The sequence below is a fragment of the Oncorhynchus clarkii genome, chromosome 9, assembly GCF_045791955.1.
Source record: "Oncorhynchus clarkii lewisi isolate Uvic-CL-2024 chromosome 9, UVic_Ocla_1.0, whole genome shotgun sequence".
Classification (NCBI taxonomy): Eukaryota; Metazoa; Chordata; class Actinopteri; order Salmoniformes; family Salmonidae; genus Oncorhynchus; species Oncorhynchus clarkii.
The window spans coordinates 7,318,811-7,339,027 of NC_092155.1; the positions used below are offsets into that span (position 1 = coordinate 7,318,811).

Sequence of the window (20,217 nt, forward strand, 5' to 3'; positions counted from 1 at the left end):
CGGGGTGGAAGAGGAGAACGGGGTGGAAGAGGAGAACGGGGTGGAAGAGGAGAACGGGGTGGAAGAGGAGAACGGGGTAGAAGAGGAGAACGGGGAGGAAGAGGAGAACGGGGTGGAAGAGGAGAACGGGGTGGAAGAGGAGAACGGGGTGGAAGAGCAGAACGGAGTGGAGGGAAGAGAAGAGGAGAACGGGGTGGAGGGAAGAGGGGAACGGGTGGGGGAAGAGGAGAACGGAGTGGAGGGAAGAGGAGAACGGAGTGGGTGGAAGAGGAGAACGGGGTGGAAGAGGAGAACGGGGTAGAAGAGAATAGGAGAACGGAGTGGAGGGAAGAGAATAGGAGAACGGGGTGGAGAGGAGGGAAGAGGAGAACAGGGTGGAAGAGCAGAACGGAGTGGAGGGAAGAGAAGAGGAGAACGGGGTGGAGGGAAGAGTAGAACGGGGTAGAGGGAAGAGGAGAACGGAGTGGAGGGAAGAGGAGAACGGAGTGGAGGGAAGAGGAGAACAGAGTGGAGGGAAGAGGAGAACGGAGTGGAGGGAAGAGGAGAATGGAGTGGAGGGAAGAGGAGAACGGGGTGGAAGAGGAGAACAGGGTGGAAGAGGAGAACGGGGTGGAGAGGAGGGAAGAGGAGAACGGGGTGGAAGAGGAGAACGGGGTGGAGAGGAGGGAAGAGGAGAACGGGGTGGAAGAGGAGAACGGGGTGGAAGAGGAGAACGGGGTGGAAGAGGAGAACGGGGTAGAAGAGGAGAACGGGGTGGAGAGGAGGGAAGAGGAGAACGGGGTGGAAGAGGAGGGAAGAGGAGAACGGGGTGGAGAGGAGGGAAGAGGAGAACGGAGTGGAGAGGAGGGAAGAGGAGAACGGGGTGGAAGAGGAGAACGGGGTGGAAGAGGAGAACGGGGTGGAAGAGGAGAACGGGGTGGAAGAGGAGAACGGGGTGGAAGAGGAGAACGGGGTGGAAGAGGAGGGAAGAGGAGAACGGAGTGGAGAGGAGGGAAGAGGAGAACGGGGTGGAGAGGAGGGAAGAGGAGAACGGGGTGGAGAGGAGAACGGGGTGGAGAGGAGGGAAGAGGAGAACGGAGTGGAGAGGAGGGAAAAGGAGAACGGGGTGGAGAGGAGGGAAGAGGAGAACGGGGTGGAAGAGGAGAACGGGGTGGAAGAGGATAAAGGGGTGGAAGAGGATAACGGGGTGGAAGAGGAGAACGGGGTGGAAGAGGAGAACGGGGTGGAGGGAAGAGGAGAACGGAGTGGAGGGAAGAGGAGAACGGAGTGGAGGGAAGAGGAGAACGGAGTGGGTGGAAGAGGAGAACGGAGTGGGTGGAAGAGGAGAACGGAGTGGGTGGAAGAGGAGAACGGAGTGGGTGGAAGAGGAGAACGGAGTGGGTGGAAGAGGAGAACGGAGTGGGTGGAAGAGGAGAACGGGGTGGAAGAGGAGAACGGGGTGAAGAGGATAACGGAGTGGAGAGGAGGGAAGAGGAGAACGGGGTGGAAGAGGAGAACGGGGTGGAAGAGGAGAACGGGGTGGAAGAGGAGAACGGGGTGGAAGAGGAGAACGGGGTGGAAGTGGAGAACGGGGTGGAAGAGGAGAACGGGGTGAAAGAGGAGAACGGGGTGGAAGAGGAGAACGGGGTGGAAGAGGAGAACAGGGTGGAAGAGGAGAACGGGGTGGAAGAGGAGAACAGGGTGGAAGAGGAGAACGGGGTGGAGGGAAGAGGAGAACTGGGTGGAGGGAAGAGGAGAACGGGGTGGGGGAAGAGGAGAACGGAGTGGGTGGAAGAGGAGAACGGGGTGGAAGAGAATAGGAGAACGGAGTGGAGGGAAGAGAATAGGAGAACGGGGTGAAAGAGGAGAACGGGGTGGAAGAGGAGAACGGGGTGGAAGAGGAGAACGGGGAGGAAGAGGAGAACGGGGTGGAAGAGCAGAACGGAGTGGAGGGAAGAGAAGAGGAGAACGGGGTGGAGGGAAGAGGAGAACGGGGTGGAGAGAAGAGGAGAACGGGGTGGAGGGAAGAGGAGAACGGGGTGGAGGGAAGAGGAGAACGGGGTGGAGGGAAGAGGAGAACGGAGTGGAGGGAAGAGGAGAACGGAGTGGAGGGAAGAGGAGAACGGAGTGGGTGGAAGAGGAGAACGGGGTGGAAGAGGAGAACGGGGTGGAAGAGGAGAACGGGGTGGAAGAGGAGAACGGGGTGGAGAGGAGGGAAGAGGAGAACGGGGTGGAAGAGGAGAACGGGGTGGAGAGGAGGGAAGAGGAGAACGGGGTGGAAGAGGAGAACGGGGTGGAGAGGAGGGAAGAGGAGAACGGGGTGGAAGAGGAGAACGGGGTGGAAGAGGAGAACGGGGTGGAAGAGGAGAACGGGGTGGAAGAGGAGAACGGGGTGGAAGAGGAGAACAGGGTGGAGGGAAGAGGAGAACAGGGTGGAGGGAAGAGGAGAACTGGGTGGAGGGAAGAGGAGAACTGGGTGGAGGGAAGAGGAGAACTGGGTGGAGGGAAGAGGAGAACGGAGTGGGTGGAAGAGGAGAACGGGGTGGAAGAGAATAGGAGAACGGAGGGAAGAGAATAGGAGAACGGGGTGGAGAGGAGGGAAGAGGAGAACGGAGTGGAGAGAAGGGAAGAGGAGAACGGGGTGGAAGAGGAGAACGGGGTGGAAGAGGAGAACGGGGTGGAAGAGGAGAACGGGGTGGAGAGGAGGGAAGAGGAGAATGGGGTGGAAGAGGAGAACGGGGTGGAAGAGGAGAACGGGGTGGAAGAGGAGAACGGGGTAGAAGAGGAGAACGGGGTGGAGAGGAGGGAAGAGGAGAACGGGGTGGAAGAGGAGGGAAGAGGAGAACGGGGTGGAGAGGAGGGAAGAGGAGAACGGAGTGGAGAGGAGGGAAGAGGAGAACGGGGTGGAAGAGGAGAACGGGGTGGAAGAGGAGAACGGGGTGGAAGAGGAGAACGGGGTGGAAGAGGAGAACGGGGTGGAAGAGGAGGGAAGAGGAGAACGGAGTGGAGAGGAGGGAAGAGGAGAACGGGGTGGAGAGGAGGGAAGAGGAGAACGGGGTGGAGAGGAGAACGGGGTGGAGAGGAGGGAAGAGGAGAACGGAGTGGAGAGGAGGGAAAAGGAGAACGGGGTGGAGAGGAGGGAAGAGGAGAACGGGGTGGAAGAGGAGAACGGGGTGGAAGAGGATAACGGGGTGGAAGAGGAGAACGGGGTGGAAGAGGAGAACGGGGTGGAGGGAAGAGGAGAACGGAGTGGAGGGAAGAGGAGAACGGAGTGGAGGGAAGAGGAGAACGGAGTGGGTGGAAGAGGAGAACGGAGTGGGTGGAAGAGGAGAACGGAGTGGGTGGAAGAGGAGAACGGAGTGGGTGGAAGAGGAGAACGGAGTGGGTGGAAGAGGAGAACGGGGTGGAAGAGGAGAACGGGGTGAAGAGGATAACGGAGTGGAGAGGAGGGAAGAGGAGAACGGGGTGGAAGAGGAGAACGGGGTGGAAGAGGAGAACGGGGTGGAAGAGGAGAACGGGGTGGAAGAGGAGAACGGGGTGGAAGAGGAGAACGGGGTGGAAGAGGAGAACGGGGTGAAAGAGGAGAACGGGGTGGAAGAGGAGAACAGGGTGGAAGAGGAGAACAGGGTGGAAGAGGAGAACGGGGTGGAGGGATGAGGAGAACTGGGTGGAGGGAAGAGGAGAACGGGGTGGGGGAAGAGGAGAACGGAGTGGAAGAGGAGAACGGGGTGGAGAGGAGGGAAGAGGAGAACGGGGTGGAAGAGGAGAACAGGGTGGAAGAGGAGAACGGGGTGGAAGAGGAGAACGGGGTGGAAGAGGAGAACGGGGTGGAAGAGGAGAACGGGGTGGAAGAGGAGAACGGGGTGGAAGAGGAGAACGGGGTGGAAGAGGAGAACGGGGTGGAAGAGGAGAACGGGGTGGAAGAGGAGAACGGGGTGGAAGAGGAGAACGGGGTGGAGAGGAGGGAAGAGGAGAACGGAGTGAAAGAGGAGGGAAGAGGAGACGGGGTGGAAGAGGAGAACGGGGTGGAAGAGGAGAACGGGGTGGAAGAGGAGAACGGGGTGGAAGAGGAGAACGGGGTAGAAGAGGAGAACGGGGAGGAAGAGGAGAACGGGGTGGAAGAGGAGAACGGGGTGGAAGAGCAGAACGGAGTGGAGGGAAGAGAAGAGGAGAACGGGGTGGAGGGAAGAGGGGAACGGGTGGGGGAAGAGGAGAACGGAGTGGAGGGAAGAGGAGAACGGAGTGGGTGGAAGAGGAGAACGGGGTGGAAGAGGAGAACGGGGTGGAAGAGGAGAACGGGGTGGAAGAGGAGAACGGGGTGGAAGAGGAGAACGGGGTGGAAGAGGAGAACGGGGTAGAAGAGGAGAACGGGGAGGAAGAGGAGAACGGGGTGGAAGAGGAGAACGGGGTGGAAGAGGAGAACGGGGTGGAAGAGCAGAACGGAGTGGAGGGAAGAGAAGAGGAGAACGGGGTGGAGGGAAGAGGGGAACGGGTGGGGGAAGAGGAGAACGGAGTGGAGGGAAGAGGAGAACGGAGTGGGTGGAAGAGGAGAACGGGGTGGAAGAGGAGAACGGGGTAGAAGAGAATAGGAGAACGGAGTGGAGGGAAGAGAATAGGAGAACGGGGTGGAGAGGAGGGAAGAGGAGAACAGGGTGGAAGAGCAGAACGGAGTGGAGGGAAGAGAAGAGGAGAACGGGGTGGAGGGAAGAGTAGAACGGGGTAGAGGGAAGAGGAGAACGGAGTGGAGGGAAGAGGAGAACGGAGTGGAGGGAAGAGGAGAACAGAGTGGAGGGAAGAGGAGAACGGAGTGGAGGGAAGAGGAGAATGGAGTGGAGGGAAGAGGAGAACGGGGTGGAAGAGGAGAACAGGGTGGAAGAGGAGAACGGGGTGGAGAGGAGGGAAGAGGAGAACGGGGTGGAAGAGGAGAACGGGGTGGAGAGGAGGGAAGAGGAGAACGGGGTGGAAGAGGAGAACGGGGTGGAAGAGGAGAACGGGGTGGAAGAGGAGAACGGGGTAGAAGAGGAGAACGGGGTGGAGAGGAGGGAAGAGGAGAACGGGGTGGAAGAGGAGGGAAGAGGAGAACGGGGTGGAGAGGAGGGAAGAGGAGAACGGAGTGGAGAGGAGGGAAGAGGAGAACGGGGTGGAAGAGGAGAACGGGGTGGAAGAGGAGAACGGGGTGGAAGAGGAGAACGGGGTGGAAGAGGAGAACGGGGTGGAAGAGGAGAACGGGGTGGAAGAGGAGGGAAGAGGAGAACGGAGTGGAGAGGAGGGAAGAGGAGAACGGGGTGGAGAGGAGGGAAGAGGAGAACGGGGTGGAGAGGAGAACGGGGTGGAGAGGAGGGAAGAGGAGAACGGAGTGGAGAGGAGGGAAAAGGAGAACGGGGTGGAGAGGAGGGAAGAGGAGAACGGGGTGGAAGAGGAGAACGGGGTGGAAGAGGATAAAGGGGTGGAAGAGGATAACGGGGTGGAAGAGGAGAACGGGGTGGAAGAGGAGAACGGGGTGGAGGGAAGAGGAGAACGGAGTGGAGGGAAGAGGAGAACGGAGTGGAGGGAAGAGGAGAACGGAGTGGGTGGAAGAGGAGAACGGAGTGGGTGGAAGAGGAGAACGGAGTGGGTGGAAGAGGAGAACGGAGTGGGTGGAAGAGGAGAACGGAGTGGGTGGAAGAGGAGAACGGAGTGGGTGGAAGAGGAGAACGGGGTGGAAGAGGAGAACGGGGTGAAGAGGATAACGGAGTGGAGAGGAGGGAAGAGGAGAACGGGGTGGAAGAGGAGAACGGGGTGGAAGAGGAGAACGGGGTGGAAGAGGAGAACGGGGTGGAAGAGGAGAACGGGGTGGAAGAGGAGAACGGGGTGGAAGAGGAGAACGGGGTGAAAGAGGAGAACGGGGTGGAAGAGGAGAACGGGGTGGAAGAGGAGAACAGGGTGGAAGAGGAGAACGGGGTGGAGGGAAGAGGAGAACTGGGTGGAGGGAAGAGGAGAACGGGGTGGGGGAAGAGGAGAACGGAGTGGGTGGAAGAGGAGAACGGGGTGGAAGAGAATAGGAGAACGGAGTGGAGGGAAGAGAATAGGAGAACGGGGTGAAAGAGGAGAACGGGGTGGAAGAGGAGAACGGGGTGGAAGAGGAGAACGGGGAGGAAGAGGAGAACGGGGTGGAAGAGGAGAACGGGGTGGAAGAGCAGAACGGAGTGGAGGGAAGAGAAGAGGAGAACGGGGTGGAGGGAAGAGGAGAACGGGGTGGAGAGAAGAGGAGAACGGGGTGGAGGGAAGAGGAGAACGGGGTGGAGGGAAGAGGAGAACGGGGTGGAGGGAAGAGGAGAACGGAGTGGAGGGAAGAGGAGAACGGAGTGGAGGGAAGAGGAGAACGGAGTGGGTGGAAGAGGAGAACGGGGTGGAAGAGGAGAACGGGGTGGAAGAGGAGAACGGGGTGGAAGAGGAGAACGGGGTGGAGAGGAGGGAAGAGGAGAACGGGGTGGAAGAGGAGAACGGGGTGGAGAGGAGGGAAGAGGAGAACGGGGTGGAAGAGGAGAACGGGGTGGAGAGGAGGGAAGAGGAGAACGGGGTGGAAGAGGAGAACGGGGTGGAAGAGGAGAACGGGGTGGAAGAGGAGAACGGGGTGGAAGAGGAGAACAGGGTGGAGGGAAGAGGAGAACAGGGTGGAGGGAAGAGGAGAACTGGGTGGAGGGAAGAGGAGAACTGGGTGGAGGGAAGAGGAGAACTGGGTGGAGGGAAGAGGAGAACGGAGTGGGTGGAAGAGGAGAACGGGGTGGAAGAGAATAGGAGAACGGAGGGAAGAGAATAGGAGAACGGGGTGGAGAGGAGGGAAGAGGAGAACGGAGTGGAGAGAAGGGAAGAGGAGAACGGGGTGGAAGAGGAGAACGGGGTGGAAGAGGAGAACGGGGTGGAAGAGGAGAACGGGGTGGAGAGGAGGGAAGAGGAGAATGGGGTGGAAGAGGAGAACGGGGTGGAAGAGGAGAACGGGGTGGAGAGGAGGGAAGAGGAGAACGGGGTGGAAGAGGAGAACGGGGTGGAGAGGAGGGAAGAGGAGAACGGGGTGGAAGAGGAGAACGGGGTGGAAGAGGAGAACGGGGTGGAAGAGGAGAACGGGGTGGAAGAGGAGAACGGGGTGGAAGAGGAGAACAGGGTGGAAGAGGAGAACGGGGTGGAGGGAAGAGGAGAACTGGGTGGAGGGAAGAGGAGAACGGGGTGGGGGAAGAGGAGAACGGGGTGGGGGAAGAGGAGAACGGAGTGGGTGGAAGAGGAGAACGGGGTGGAGGGAAGAGAATAGGAGAACGGGGTAAAAGAGGAGAACGGGGTGGAAGAGGAGGGAAGAGGAGAACGGAGTGGAGAGGAGGGAAGAGGAGAACGGAGTGGAGAGGAGGGAAGAGGAGAACGGGGTGGAAGAGGAGAACGGGGTGGAAGAGGAGAACGGGGTGGAAGAGGAGAACGGGGTGGAAGAGGAGAACGGGGTGGAAGAGGAGAACGGGGTGGAGGGAAGAGGAGAACGGAGTGGAGGGAAGAGGAGAACGGAGTGGAGGGAAGAGGAGAACGGAGTGGAGGGAAGAGGAGAACGGAGTGGAGGGAAGAGGAGAACGGAGTGGGTGGAAGAGGAGAACGGAGTGGGTGGAAGAGGAGAACGGGGTGCAGAGGAGGGAAGAGGAGAACGGGGTGGAAGAGGAGAACGGGGTGGAAGAGGAGAACGGGGTGGAGAGGAGGGAAGAGGATAACGGAGTGGAGAGGAGGGAAGAGGAGAACGGGGTGGAAGAGGAGAACGGGGTGGAAGAGGAGAACGGGGTGGAAGAGGAGAACGGGGTGGAAGAGGAGAACGGGGTGGAGGGAAGAGGAGAACTGGGTGGAGGGAAGAGGAGAACGGGGTGGGGGGAGAGGAGAACGGAGTGGGTGGAAGAGGAGAACGGGGTGGAAGAGAATAGGAGAACGGAGTGGAGGGAAGAGAATAGGAGAACGGGGTGAAAGAGGAGAACGGGGTGGAAGAGGAGAACGGGGTGGAAGAGGAGAACGGGGTGGAAGAGGAGAACGGGGTGGAAGAGGAGAACGGGGTGGAAGAGGAGAACGGGGTGGAGAGGAGTGAAGAGGAGAACGGGGTGGAAGAGCAGAACGGAGTGGAGGGAAGAGAAGAGGAGAACGGGGTGGAGGGAAGAGGAGAACGGGGTGGAAGAGGAGAACGGGGTGGAAGAGGAGAACGGGGTGGAAGAGGAGAACGGGGTGGAAGAGGAGAACGGGGTGGAAGAGGAGAACGGGGTGGAAGAGGAGAACGGGTGGAGGGAAGAGGAGAACGGAGTGGAGGGAAGAGGAGAACGGAGTGGGTGGAAGAGGAGAACGGGGTGGAAGAGGAGAACGGGGTGGAAGAGGAGAACGGGGTGGAGAGGAGGGAAGAGGAGAACGGGGTGGAAGAGGAGAACGGGGTGGAGAGGAGGGAAGAGGATAACGGAGTGGAGAGGAGGGAAGAGGAGAACGGGGTGGAAGAGGAGAACGGGGTGGAAGAGGAGAACGGGGTGGAAGAGGAGAACGGGGTGGAAGAGGAGAACGGGGTGGAAGAGGAGAACGGGGTGGAAGAGGAGAACGGGGTGGAAGAGGAGAACGGGGTAGAAAAGGAGAACGGGGTGGAGGGAAGAGGAGAACGGGGTGGAGGGAAGAGGAGAACGGGGTGGAGGGAAGAGGAGAACTGGGTGGAGGGAAGAGGAGAACGGGGTGGAGGGAAGAGGAGAACGGAGTGGGTGGAAGAGGAGAACGGGGTGGAAGAGAATAGGAGAACGGAGTGGGTGGAAGAGGAGAACGGGGTGGAAGAGAATAGGAGAACGGGGTGGAAGAGGAGAACGGGGTGGAAGAGGAGAACGGGGTGGAAGAGGAGAACGGGGTGGAGAGGAGTGAAGAGGAGAACGGGGTGGAAGAGCAGAACGGAGTGGAGGGAAGAGAAGAGGAGAACGGGGTGGAGGGAAGAGGAGAACGGGGTGGAGGGAAGAGGAGAACGGGGTGGAGGGAAGAGGAGAACGGAGTGGAGGGAAGAGGAGAACGGAGTGGAGGGAAGAGGAGAACGGAGTGGAGGGAAGAGGAGAACGGAGTGGAGGGAAGAGGAGAACGGAGTGGAGGGAAGAGGAGAACGGAGTGGGTGGAAGAGGAGAACGGAGTGGGTGGAAGAGGAGAACGGGGTGGAAGAGGAGAACGGGGTGGAAGAGGAGAACGGGGTGGAGAGGAGGGAAGAGGAGAACGGGGTGGAAGAGGAGAACGGGGTGGAGAGGAGGGAAGAGGAGAACGGGGTGGAGAGGAGGGAAGAGGAGAACGGGGTGGAAGAGGAGAACGGGGTGGAAGAGGAGAACGGGGTGGAAGAGGAGAACGGGGTGGAAGAGGAGAACGGGGTGGAAGAGGAGAACGGGGTGGAAGAGGAGAACGGGGTGGAGGGAAGAGGAGAACGGAGTGGAGGGAAGAGGAGAACGGAGTGGAGGGAAGAGGAGAACGGAGTGGAGGGAAGAGGAGAACGGAGTGGGTGGAAGAGGAGAACGGAGTGGGTGGAAGAGGAGAACGGGGTGGAGAGGAGGGAAGAGGGTGGAGAGGAGGGAAGAGGGTGGAAGAGGAGAACGGGGTGGAAGAGGAGAACGGAGTGGAGGGAAGAGAAGACGAGAACGGGGTGGAAGACGAGAACGGGGTGGAAGAGGAGAACGGGGTGGAAGAGGAGAACGGGGTGGAAGAGGAGAATGGGGTGGAAGAGGAGAACGGGGTGGAAGAGGAGAACGGGGTGGAAGAGGAGAACGGGGTGGAAGAGGAGAACGGGGTGGGAGAGGAGAACGGGGTGGGAGAGGAGAACGGGGTAGAAGAGGAGAACGGGGTGGAGAGGATAAACGGGGTGGAGAGGAGGGAAAAGGAGAACGGGGTGGAGAGGAGGGAAAAGGAGAACGGGGTGGAAGAGGAGAACGGGGTGGAAGAGGAGAACGGGGTGGAAGAGGAGAACGGGGTGGAGAGGAGAACGGGGTAGAAGAGGAGAACGGGGTGGAAGAGGAGAACGGGGTGGAGAGGAGGGAAAAGGAGAACGGGGTGGAGAGGAGGGAAAAGGAGAACGGGGTGGAAGAGGAGAACGGGGTGTAGAGGAGGGAAAAGGAGAACGGGGTGGAAGAGGAGAACGGGGTAGAAGAGGAGAACGGGGTGGAAGAGGAGAACGGGGTGGAGAGGAGGGAAAAGGAGAACGGGGTGGAGAGGAGGGAAAAGGAGAACGGGGTGGAAGAGGAGAACGGGGTGTAGAGGAGGGAAAAGGAGAACGGGGTGGAAGAGGAGAACGGGGTGGAAGAGGAGAACGGGGTGGAAGAGGAGAACGGGGTGGAAGAGGAGAACGGGGTGGAAGAGGAGGGAAGAGGAGAACGGGGTGGAAGAGGAGAACGGGGTGGAAGAGGAGAACGGGGTGGAAGAGGAGAACGGGGTGGAAGAGGAGAACGGGGTGGAAGAGGAGAACGGGGTGAAAGAGGAGAACGGGGTGGAAGAGGAGAACGGGGTGGAAGAGGAGAACGGGGTGGAAGAGGAGAACGGGGTGGAGAGGAGGGAAAAGGAGAATGGGGTGGAAGAGGAGAACGGGGTGGGAGAGGAGAACGGGGTGGAAGAGGAGAACGGGGTGGAAGAGGAGAACGGGGTGGAGAGGAGTGAAGAGGAGAACGGGGTGGAAGAGCAGAACGGAGTGGAGGGAAGAGAAGAGGAGAACGGGGTGGAGGGAAGAGGAGAACGGGGTGGAGGGAAGAGGAGAACGGGGTGGAGGGAAGAGGAGAACGGAGTGGAGGGAAGAGGAGAACGGAGTGGAGGGAAGAGGAGAACGGAGTGGAGGGAAGAGGAGAACGGAGTGGAGGGAAGAGGAGAACGGAGTGGAGGGAAGAGGAGAACGGAGTGGGTGGAAGAGGAGAACGGAGTGGGTGGAAGAGGAGAACGGGGTGGAAGAGGAGAACGGGGTGGAAGAGGAGAACGGGGTGGAGAGGAGGGAAGAGGAGAACGGGGTGGAAGAGGAGAACGGGGTGGAGAGGAGGGAAGAGGAGAACGGGGTGGAGAGGAGGGAAGAGGAGAACGGGGTGGAAGAGGAGAACGGGGTGGAAGAGGAGAACGGGGTGGAAGAGGAGAACGGGGTGGAAGAGGAGAACGGGGTGGAAGAGGAGAACGGGGTGGAAGAGGAGAACGGGGTGGAGGGAAGAGGAGAACGGAGTGGAGGGAAGAGGAGAACGGAGTGGAGGGAAGAGGAGAACGGAGTGGAGGGAAGAGGAGAACGGAGTGGGTGGAAGAGGAGAACGGAGTGGGTGGAAGAGGAGAACGGGGTGGAGAGGAGGGAAGAGGGTGGAGAGGAGGGAAGAGGGTGGAAGAGGAGAACGGGGTGGAAGAGGAGAACGGAGTGGAGGGAAGAGAAGACGAGAACGGGGTGGAAGACGAGAACGGGGTGGAAGAGGAGAACGGGGTGGAAGAGGAGAACGGGGTGGAAGAGGAGAATGGGGTGGAAGAGGAGAACGGGGTGGAAGAGGAGAACGGGGTGGAAGAGGAGAACGGGGTGGAAGAGGAGAACGGGGTGGGAGAGGAGAACGGGGTGGGAGAGGAGAACGGGGTAGAAGAGGAGAACGGGGTGGAGAGGATAAACGGGGTGGAGAGGAGGGAAAAGGAGAACGGGGTGGAGAGGAGGGAAAAGGAGAACGGGGTGGAAGAGGAGAACGGGGTGGAAGAGGAGAACGGGGTGGAAGAGGAGAACGGGGTGGAGAGGAGAACGGGGTAGAAGAGGAGAACGGGGTGGAAGAGGAGAACGGGGTGGAGAGGAGGGAAAAGGAGAACGGGGTGGAGAGGAGGGAAAAGGAGAACGGGGTGGAAGAGGAGAACGGGGTGTAGAGGAGGGAAAAGGAGAACGGGGTGGAAGAGGAGAACGGGGTAGAAGAGGAGAACGGGGTGGAAGAGGAGAACGGGGTGGAGAGGAGGGAAAAGGAGAACGGGGTGGAGAGGAGGGAAAAGGAGAACGGGGTGGAAGAGGAGAACGGGGTGTAGAGGAGGGAAAAGGAGAACGGGGTGGAAGAGGAGAACGGGGTGGAAGAGGAGAACGGGGTGGAAGAGGAGAACGGGGTGGAAGAGGAGAACGGGGTGGAAGAGGAGGGAAGAGGAGAACGGGGTGGAAGAGGAGAACGGGGTGGAAGAGGAGAACGGGGTGGAAGAGGAGAACGGGGTGGAAGAGGAGAACGGGGTGGAAGAGGAGAACGGGGTGAAAGAGGAGAACGGGGTGGAAGAGGAGAACGGGGTGGAAGAGGAGAACGGGGTGGAAGAGGAGAACGGGGTGGAGAGGAGGGAAAAGGAGAATGGGGTGGAAGAGGAGAACGGGGTGGGAGAGGAGAACGGGGTGGAAGAGGAGAACGGGGTGGAAGAGGAGAACGGGGTGGAAGAGGAGAACGGGGTGGAAGAGGAGAACGGAGTGGAGGGAAGAGAAGACGAGAACGGGGTGGCAGAGGAGAACGGGGTGGAAGAGGAGAATGGGGTGGAAGAGGAGAACGGGGTGGAAGAGGAGAACGGGGTGGAAGAGGAGAACGGGGTGGAAGAGGAGAACGGAGTGGAGGGAAGAGAAGACGAGAACGGGGTGGAAGAGGAGAACGGGGTGGAAGAGGAGAACGGGGTGGAAGAGGAGAACGGGGTGGAAGAGGAGAACGGGGTGGAAGAGGAGAACGGGGTGGAAGAGGAGAACGGGGTGGAAGAGGAGAACAGGGTGGAAGAGGAGAACGGGGTGGAAGAGGAGAACGGGTTAGGGGAAGAGGAGAACTGGGTGGGAGAGGAGAACGGGGTGGGAGAGGAGAACGGGGTGGAAGAGGAGAACGGGGTGGAAGAGGAGAACGGGGTGGAAGAGGAGAACGGGGTGGAAGAGGAGAACGGGGTGGAAGAGGAGAACGGGGTGGGAGAGGAGAACGGGGTGGAAGAGGAGAACGGGGTGGAAGAGGAGAACGGGGTGAAAGAGGAGAACGGGGTGGAAGAGGAGAACGGGGTGGAAGAGGAGAACGGGGTGGAAGAGGAGAACGGGGTGGAAGAGGAGAACGGGGTGGAGAGGAGGGAAAAGGAGAACGGGGTGGAGAGGAGGGAAAAGGAGAACGGGGTGGAAGAGGAGAACGGGGTGTAGAGGAGGGAAAAGGAGAACGGGGTGGAAGAGGAGAACGGGGTGGAAGAGGAGAACGGGGTGGAAGAGGAGAACGGGGTGGAAGAGGAGAACGGGGTGGAAGAGGAGGGAAGAGGAGAACGGGGTGGAAGAGGAGAACGGGGTGGAAGAGGAGAACGGGGTGGAAGAGGAGAACGGGGGTGGAAGAGGAGAACGGGGGTGGAAGAGGAGACCGGGGGTGGAAGAGGAGACCGGGGTGGGAGAGGAGACCGGGGTGGGAGAGGAGACCGGGGTGGGAGAGGAGACCGGGGTGGGAGAGGAGACCGGGGTGGGAGAGGAGACCGGGGTGGGAGAGGAGACCGGGGTGGGAGAGGAGACCGGGGTGGGAGAGGAGACCGGGGTGGGAGAGGAGACCGGGGTGGGAGAGGAGACCGGGGTGGGAGAGGAGACCGGGGTGGGAGAGGAGACCGGGGTGGGAGAGGAGACCGGGGTGGACAGTTTCACTTTATTTTTTTCCTGTGTCTTTGGTTAAATAATAAATATGCAGCGTTACCAGGATCAGCTCCATGAGAAGGTTTCCCACATGCCAGAGCCTCTGTCTGGTCAAAACACACATCCCTCATGCAGCCTCAGCCAAGTCAGTGTCACAGGGCTGTGGGTAGGAGGCATCTGGGAGAGGCCAACTACAGAGCAATGTTATTCACTCTTCGGGAGATGTTAATCAAGGGCTTGCCAGTCAAAAGGAACCCAGGGGGTCAAATCCATACAGTTAGGGCCAAGGAGTAGTTATTTGGTTATTTCTGAGCGAATCGGGACCCGGTGTTAATCACAGAGGATGAGATCCCAACTGGCACACTATTCCCACGAGTAGTCATCAGTCAGAATCTTTTTCAGACTTTTAGGAGCTGTCAATCAATCAGAATCTCTTTCAGACTTTTAGGAGCTGTCACCCAATCAGAATCTCTTTCAGACTTTTAGGAGCTGTCACCCAATCAGAATCTCTTTTAGGAGCTGTCAATCAATCAGAATCTCTTTCATACTTTTAGGGTCTGTCAATCAGAATCTCTTTCAGACTTTTAAGAACTGTCAATCAATCAGAAACTATTTTAGGAGCTGTCAATCAATCAGAATCTCTTCCAGACATTTAGGGGCTGTCAATCAATCAGAATCTCTGACTTTTAGGAGCTGTCAATTAATCAGAATCTCTTTCAGACTTTTAGGAGCTGTCAATCAATCAATCAATCAATCAGAATATATTTCAGACTTTTAGGAGCTGTCAATCAATCAATCAATCAGAATATCTTTCAGACTTTTAGGATCTGTCAATCAATCAATCAGAATCTCTTTCAGACTTTTAGGGGCTGTCAATCAATCAGAATGTCTGACTTTTAGGAGCTGTCAATCAATCAGAATATCTTTCAGACTTTTAGGAGCTGGCAATCAATCAATCAGAATATATTTCAGACTTTTAGGAGCTGTCAATCAATCAATCAATCAGAATCTCTTTCAGACAATCAATAAAAGTGTCTGAATAAGTAAAAGCAACATCAGCCAGTCAGTCCATACATGTATTCTTGACAAAACCAGGCGACGGTGCATCACGCTCATGCTCTGTGGTCTTGTTACGGTCGGTAACACTCAAACTGTACTTACCGGCAGTCTAGCGTGTTCTATGGCACTACCCTATGGGAAAGAGAGCAAGTCGAGGGTTCAAGGGTGAAGGGTCATTTGGGAGTCGGTCTCAAAAAAAAAAAAATCAGTCCGAGGTCAAACCCGCTTTCTCAATCTCGTCAAATCAAAAGTTTAACTGGTGGAGTACACAGTTAAACAGGTGTTATAGCAGTGCAGCGAAATTATTATGGTACTAGCTCCTAACAATCTAAAACTATTTGAAATTTAGGGGGAAATTACTTTTATAAAGACAAGAAATCAAGAAGGGCGAATCGGATTAACAACCAAAAAAAAAAAAGGACTGTAGCCTTAATAACATGCAATCTATATCCGTATACACATTTACATAGAGGAGATATTAGACTGAGCTATGAATCTAGTACATACTAAATATGTAGTGACCCTGATTCAGACCCAGGACCCAGACCCAGGACCCAGACCCAGATCGGAGACAAGTAAACATTTAAGACTAGGACTCGCAAACACACTTTCACATGCGTTAGTAGTAGAGGTCTTCACGGGTCCAAAAGACCCAGAATTCAGAGACCAGAACCCGGGAACCCTGCGTTAGTAGTAGATGTCTTCACGGGTCCAACAGACCCAGAATTCAGAGACCAGAACGCGGGAACCCTGCGTTAGTAGTAGAGGTCTTCACGGGTCCAACAGACCCGGAATTCAGAGACCAGAACCCGGGAACCCTGCGTTAGTAGTAGATGTCTTCACGGGTCCAACAGACCCAGAATTCAGAGACCAGAACCCGGGAACCCTGCGTTAGTAGTAGAGGTCTTCACAGGTCCAACAGACCCAGAATTCAGAGACCAGAACCCGGGAACCCTGCGTTAGTAGTAGATGTCTTCACGGGTCCAAAAGACCCGGAATTCAGAGACCAGAACCCAGGAACCCTGCGTTAGTAGTAGATGTCTTCACGGGTCCAAAAGACCCAGAATTCAGAGACCAGAACACGGGAACCCTGCGTTAGTAGTAGATGTCTTCACGGGTCCAACAGACCCAGAATTCAGAGACCAGAACCCGGGAACCCTGAGTTAGTAGTAGATGTCTTCACGGGTCCAAAAGACCCGGAATTCAGAGACCAGAACCCGGGAACCCTGCGTTAGTAGTAGATGTCTTCACGGGTCCAAAAGACCCAGAATTCTGAGACCAGAATCCGGGACCCCTGCGTTAATAGTTGAGGTCTTCACGGGACCAACAGACAAAGAATTCAGAGACCAGAACCCGGGACCCCTGCGTTAGTAGTTGAGGTCTTCACGGGTCCAACAGACCCGGAATTCAGAGATCAGAACCCGGGACTTTTGTCTCGGATCTGGGTTGGGTCTGATACAAATGCCACGAGTCTCGGGTTCGTGCAATTAAAATATACTGACCGACTGGACTCGTCCTCTGTTAATTTAATGTGTGTGAGTCGATGAGAACTACATGAGCTTGTTATTCGTGTCAGCCAATTGCAACACAATAAAAAGTTTTGCTTTTTAATTAGCATTAAAATAGACATGTTGTAAAATAAATACCGGTAGCCTAGTACAATTTTTGCTATATTAGCCTGTTCAAAAATTTTCTAAAAAGGTTTAAAAATCGGTTCTCTAGGCCTAAGCTTCTCTTCCTTAAACTCATATGTTTATATTAATATCAAACCCCTAAGCCTATACAGTTGAAGTGGTAAGTTTACATACACTTAGGTTGAAACTCGCTTCTCAGCCACTCCACAAATTTCTTCTTAACAAACTATAGTTTTGGAAAGTCAGTTAGGACATCTACTTTGTGCATGACACAAGTCATTTCTCCAACAATTGTTTACAGACAGATTATTTCTGTCTGTCTTTCACAGATTATGACCCAATTCCAGTGAGTATTTCAAGGCCGACCTTCAAACTCAGTGCCTCTTTGCTTGACATCTAAAGAAATCAGCCAAGACCTCAGAAAAAAATTGTAGACCTCCACAAGTCTGGTTCATCCTTGGGAGCAATTTCCAAACGCCTGAAGGTACCACGTTCATCTGGACAAACAATAGTATGCAAGTATAAACGCCATGGGACCACGCAGCCTTCATACCGCTCAGGAAGGAGGTGCGTTCCGTCTCCTAGAGATGAACGTACTTTGGTGTGAAAAGTGCAAATTAATCCCAGAACAACAGCAAACGACCTTGTGAAGATGCTGGAGGAAACGGGTACAAAAATATCTATATCCACAGTAAAATGAGTCCTATATCGACATAACCTGAAAGGCCGCTCAGCAAGGACGAAGCCACTGCTCCAAAACAGCCAGAAAAATGGCAGACTACGGTTTGTAACTGGTTTGTAACTGCACATGGGGACAAAGATCGTACTTTTTGGAGAAATGTCCTCTGGTCTGATGAAACAAAAATAGAACTGTTTGGCCATAATGACCATTGTTATGTTTGGAGGAAAAAGGGGAGGCTTGCAAGCCGAAGAACACCATCCCAACAGTGAAGCACGGGGGTGGCAGCATCATGTTGTGGGGGTGCTTTGCTGCAGGAGGGACTGGTGCACTTCACAAAATAAGTGTCATCCTGAGGAATGAAAATTCTGTGGATATATTGAAGCCTGGTTCCTCTCTACCCAGTACAGCCAGTAGAGGACTGATCACCCCTCAGAGCCTGGTTCCTTTGGTCTACCCAGTACAGTCAGTAGAGGACTGGTCTCCCCCCAGAGCCTGGTTGCTCTGGTCTACCCAGTACAGCCAGTAGAGGACTGGTCACCCCTCCGAGCCTGGTTCCTCTCTACCCAGTACAGCCAGTAGAGGACTGGCCACCCCTCAGAGCCTGGTTCCCCTCTACCCAGTACAGCCTGTAGAGGACTGACCACCCCTCAGAGCCTGGTTCCTCTCTACCCAGTACAGCCAGTAGAGGACTGACCACCCCTCAGAGCCTGGTTCCTCTCTACCCAGTACAGCCAGGAGAGGACTGGTCACCCCTCAGAGCCTGGTTCCCCTCTACCCAGTACAGCCAGGAGAGGACTGACCACCCCTCAGAGTCTGGTTCTTCTCTACCCAGTACAGCCAGGAGAGGACTGACCACCCCTCAGAGCCTGGTTCCTCTCTACCCAGTACAGCCAGGAGAGGGCTGACCACCCCTCAGAGCCTGGTTAATCTCTACCTCATTACAGTCAGTAGAGGACTGGTCTCCCCCAGAGCCTGGTTCACTGGTCTACCCAGTACAGCCAGTAGAGGACTGGCCACCCCTTAGAGCCTGGTTCCCCTCTACCCAGTACAGCCAGTAGAGGACTGACCACCCCTCAGAGCCTGGTTCCTCTCTACCCAGTACAGCCAGGAGAGGACTGACCACCCCTCAGAGTCTGGTTCCTCTCTACCCAGTACAGCCAGGAGAGGACTGACCACCCCCTCAGAGCCTGGTTCCTCTCTACCCAGTACAGCCAGTAGAGGACTGGTCACCCCTCAGAGCCTGATTCCTCTCTACCCAGTACAGCCAGTAGAGGACTGACCACCCCTCAGAGCCTGGTTCCTCTCTACCCAGTACAGCCAGGAGAGGACTGACCATCCCTCAGAGCCTGGTTCCTCTCTACCCAGTACAGCCAGTAGAGGACTGACCATTCCTCAGAGCCTGGTTCCTCTCTACCCAGTACAGCCAGGAGAGGACTGGTCACCCCTCAGAGCCTGGTTCCTCTCTACCCAGAAAAGCCAGTAGAGGACTGACCACACCTCAGAGCCTGATTCCTCTCTACCCAGTACAGCCAGTAGAGGACTGGTCACCCCTCAGAGCCTGGTTCCTCTCTACCCAGTACAGCCAGTAGAGGACTGGCCACCCCTCAGAGCCTGGTTCCTCTCTACCCAGTACAGCCAGTAGAGGACTGACCACCCCTCAGAGCCTGGTTCCTCTCTACCCAGTACAGTCAGTAGAGGACTGACCACCCCTCAGAGCCTGGTTAATCTCTACCTCATTACAGCCAGTAGAGGACTGACCACCCCTCAGAGCCAGGATCCTCTGGTCTACCCAGTACAGCCAGTAGAGGACTGGTCACCCCTCAGAGCCTGGTTCCTTTGGTCTACCCAGTACAGTCAGTAGAGGACTGGTCTCCCCCCAGAGCCTGGTTCCTCTGGTCTACCCAGTACAGCCAGTAGAGGACTGGTCACCCCTCCGAGCCTGGTTCCTCTCTACCCAGTACAGCCAGTAGAGGACTGGCCACCCCTCAGAGCCTGGTTCCCCTCTACCCAGTACAGCCAGTAGAGGACTGACCACCCCTCAGAGCCTGGTTCCTCTCTACCCAGTACAGCCAGTAGAGGACTGACCACCCCTCAGAGCCTGGTTCCTCTCTACCCAGTACAGCCAGTAGAGGACTGACCACCCCTCAGAGCCTGGTTCCTCTCTACCCAGTACAGCCAGGAGAGGACTGGTCACCCCTCAGAGCCTGGATCCCCTCTACCCAGTACAGCCAGGAGAGGACTGACCACCCCTCAGAGTCTGGTTCCTCTCTACCCAGTACAGCCAGGAGAGGACTGACCACCCCTCAGAGCCTGGTTCCTCTCTACCCAGTACAGCCAGTAGAGGACTGACCACCCCTCAGAGCCTGGTTCCTCTCTACCCAGTAAAGCCAGTAGAGGACTGACCACCCCTCAGAGCCTGATTCCTCTCTACCCAGTACAGCCAGTAGAGGACTGACCACCCCTCAGAGCCTGGTTCCTCTCTACCCAGTACAGTCAGTAGAGGACTGACCACCCCTCAGAGCCTGGTTAATCTCTACCTCATTACAGCCAGTAGAGGACTGACCACCCCTCAGAGCCAGGATCCTCTGGTCTACCCAGTACAGCCAGTAGAGGACTGGTCACCCCTCAGAGCCTGGTTCCTTTGGTCTACCCAGTACAGTCAGTAGAGGACTGGTCTCCCCCCAGAGCCTGGTTCCTCTGGTCTACCCAGTACAGCCAGTAGAGGACTGGTCACCCCTCAGAGCCAGGATCCTCTGGTCTACCCAGTACAGCCAGTAGAGGACTGGTCACCCCTCAGAGCCTGGTTCCTTTGGTCTACCCAGTACAGTCAGTAGAGGACTGGTCTCCCCCCAGAGCCTGGTTCCTCTGGTCTACCCAGTACAGCCAGTAGAGGACTGGTCACCCCTCCGAGCCTGGTTCCTCTCTACCCAGTACAGCCAGTAGAGGACTGGCCACCCCTCAGAGCCTGGTTCCCCTCTACCCAGTACAGCCAGTAGAGGACTGACCACCCCTCAGAGCCTGGTTCCTCTCTACCCAGTACAGCCAGTAGAGGACTGACCACCCCTCAGAGCCTGGTTCCTCTCTACCCAGTACAGCCAGTAGAGGACTGACCACCCCTCAGAGCCTGGTTCCTCTCTACCCAGTACAGCCAGGAGAGGACTGGTCACCCCTCAGAGCCTGGATCCCCTCTACCCAGTACAGCCAGGAGAGGACTGACCACCCCTCAGAGCCTGGTTCCTCTCTACCCAGTACAGCCAGTAGAGGACTGACCACGCCTC

The 20,217-nt window shown here is 56.9% G+C and overlaps 1 protein-coding gene across 3 annotated transcripts in view; it reads right to left on the bottom strand.

Moving 5' to 3' along the window:
* LOC139415806 (exocyst complex component 6B) overlaps positions 1–20,217 on the bottom strand; it is a 208,430-nt gene that overhangs the window by 79,407 nt on the left and 108,806 nt on the right. For 2 of the 3 annotated variants that reach the window (XM_071163910.1, XM_071163912.1), the window contains exon 19: positions 14,726–14,755. The exons of the other annotated variant lie outside the window; for it this stretch is intronic. In XM_071163910.1, coding sequence (XP_071020011.1) covers positions 14,726–14,755 — 30 coding nt within the window. The remainder of the gene's footprint in view (positions 1–14,725; positions 14,756–20,217) is intronic. 3 annotated transcript variants of the gene reach the window in all.